Raw genomic sequence first — 2,606 nt, forward strand, 5'->3', positions numbered from 1 at the left:
ATGTATATTCTATCTATATTTTATCTAAACAGAATATACTGTTTACATGACCTACATTAAATTCAGATTTTTTTTTTTTATATTTGGAATAATAGTTAACATAGCCACTGTCGTTAACAATTCCTACTAACTGCTGAATCTGTATTTTTTCCTTCTTTCACTTAATGTTGCTCATGTTTGACCACGGAAATTACTGGGCCCCTGAAAAGGTCCAGTGAACAGGCCCTATCCAAATCTGCTTAAGGATACTTAATTCAACATATGCATGTGCTCTCTCTGTAATGGTTTAGACTGGCACATTTCTCAGATTATGTGAATGAGGGTTTTTTGTTGGGTTTCTTTTTGCTAAAACCGCATACAAAAACATTACTCATTACCATTTTCATAAGAGGAGGTTTTCATTATGAAACAGGCTACGTATTACTAAAGCCACAATAAACACAATGCTTATTTTTGTTGTTTTAATAAGTACTGGTGAATATTTTGGTTTAAAATAAAATGTGTTAATCATTCCTTGTGTTCAAGGATCAACATAATTATTGCTGACCAACCCCCCAAGCCCCAGGAAGCTTTCCTCTTTCCCCTCCCTGATGATGAGTGCTCAAGAGCTGTTTTCTGTTTTAAGGTGTTTGGATGATTCCACTAGCTACGCTCTGACAACGGACTCCAAGTGGAACACGTGACAGCATACAGTATGAACAATGCTTTTGAAACAACCTGAAAAAAATCCAGGTCTGGCCCAGTCACTGGCTTCAGAAATCATATTGATATTAATCTTTTAAGGTAGTAAATATACATAACAGACTTAGGATTTCTCTTATTGAGACACCCCATTAAGCAGCGAACAGAGCACTACAAATATAGAGAGAATATAGACAGAGAGGATAGTAAGACGAGCACTGGTGATATAAGGACAGCTTTGTGACAGTTGTCAACTCACGTGGACAGCACATCAGATGGAAGGTCTGTAATGTACGATGGGATCTTTTTGCCCGTGAGGAACTGAGCCACCTCGTTGCTGAAATTGTTGCAGTTGTGCTCAAACAAGTTGTACTTGTCACCTCTGTGCACCAAGAGACCGAAGAGGAGAGAGAAAGAGACAGAGATGTGAATTCAGTGGTGAGACAGAGAGGCCGGACAGGGTGGAGAGGGACGGGTGAGTCGCAGGAAAAGACAAGATAAAGACATTTTGACAGAGAGATAACAGGAAGAGCTGAGAAGTATGAGGTTTTAAATGCACTGAAGGAAAAGTACAGAGGCTTCAAGATAATGTACTTTTTTTTCCAATCTTCCTGCTTGCAAATAAGGGTAAATTCCCAGAGATAACATAGTTATATTTTTGAGAAGTTAGTTAGTTTTTGGGTTGTTGTTTTTTTCACACACACACATGCGAGAGTCAACCTTCCCAGTATAAATGCTGCAACACCTCATCCCACACACACATACACATCTTAAAAAAGAGGGCTTGGATGATTTTAGTCATGGAAAATGAGAACTGTGAGACTTTCTTTTTCAGAAAATAAGTTGTTTCAATTAATTTGCCTTCCTTGACATCACATGTTCTGCAGTGTGACAACTGCACAATGCAATGTGCTGATGCTGAAACGATATATTGTGCAGCTCTAAGTGTGCACATTAGACATTATGTCAAAGGCATACATAGAAAAAAAAATAAATCCATTATTGTGTAACATTTTGTGGATATTTATCCCTAAAAGATTACTATAACCGTTAAGGTCATGACATACCACAGATTTCTATAACTTTTCCAAAATTTTCATTTTTTTTTAAATAATTTCAGGTCTTTTCCAGGGCAGGAAAATTAGATCATGAAATAATGTGACTTTTCCTTGTTTTCCATGACCATGGGAAACATGTATTGAATTCCTGGTGAAATAATTTGGAGAATGACGAGGATTCCTCATAATGTATTGAAAGACTCTCTGAGTATAAAAGTAAAAATCTGTAGCCTACCAAACCACGCGTTGTTAGCCATTATTTATTTTTATTTTTATCACTAATCAGTGTCTTCAGTAGCAAAGTGTGTACTTCCCATCGTGGCCTCCGGGTGGTCCCACTGAGGCTTAAATCTATGTGATGAGTCTGAGGCTTTACCTGTAAGTTGATTCTGCCAGTGAAATCAGGTATTCCATAAATATGTCTTCAGGCACCTCCGTGGAGCCTAGGTCCACTATGGAGTCAGGCTGACCCAAGGGGGTGCCACCCTGGGACACAACACACAAACACATCAGTATGCCTTGTTCCAAACACTTGACAAACACTTCTTGATCCATTATTTGTGTTCATATTACATCAAGACATTTTAAGACTTAAGGACCTGAAGCTGATTCTTACAGGTGGACAGTTGCTGATGCCTTCTCCCATAAAGAAGAACTCCTTTCCATGGATAACAATAGCAGTGTGCCTAAAGTACCAAAACACGTTATTGCAAAAAAACAAGCAAATCAAAGTAACCACGGGTCATGTGATCTTAAGATTTAGATTTTATTTCAGACAGGCAAAATAAAATGAAGACTATATAAAATAAAAATATAGAAAGAAGCACATCTGGTAAACAACATAAGTATTTCATGTCCAAAAGGGGT

The 2,606-nt window shown here is 37.7% G+C and overlaps 1 protein-coding gene across 1 annotated transcript; it reads right to left on the minus strand.

Annotated features, from left to right (window-relative positions):
* Positions 1 to 936: 936 nt before the first annotated feature.
* LOC121965143 (desumoylating isopeptidase 1-like) lies at positions 937 to 2,427 on the minus strand (the record flags this gene model as incomplete). The annotated part of the gene is made up of 3 exons (XM_042515304.1): positions 937 to 1,063; positions 2,116 to 2,225; positions 2,356 to 2,427. Coding segments are annotated over 3 exons (309 nt in total), but the record flags the coding sequence as incomplete, so codon positions are not given.
* Between the last annotated feature and the right edge of the window lie 179 nt (positions 2,428 to 2,606).

The sequence above is a fragment of the Plectropomus leopardus genome, unplaced genomic scaffold (assembly GCF_008729295.1).
Source record: "Plectropomus leopardus isolate mb unplaced genomic scaffold, YSFRI_Pleo_2.0 unplaced_scaffold18769, whole genome shotgun sequence".
NCBI classification, from domain to species: domain Eukaryota; kingdom Metazoa; phylum Chordata; class Actinopteri; order Perciformes; family Serranidae; genus Plectropomus; species Plectropomus leopardus.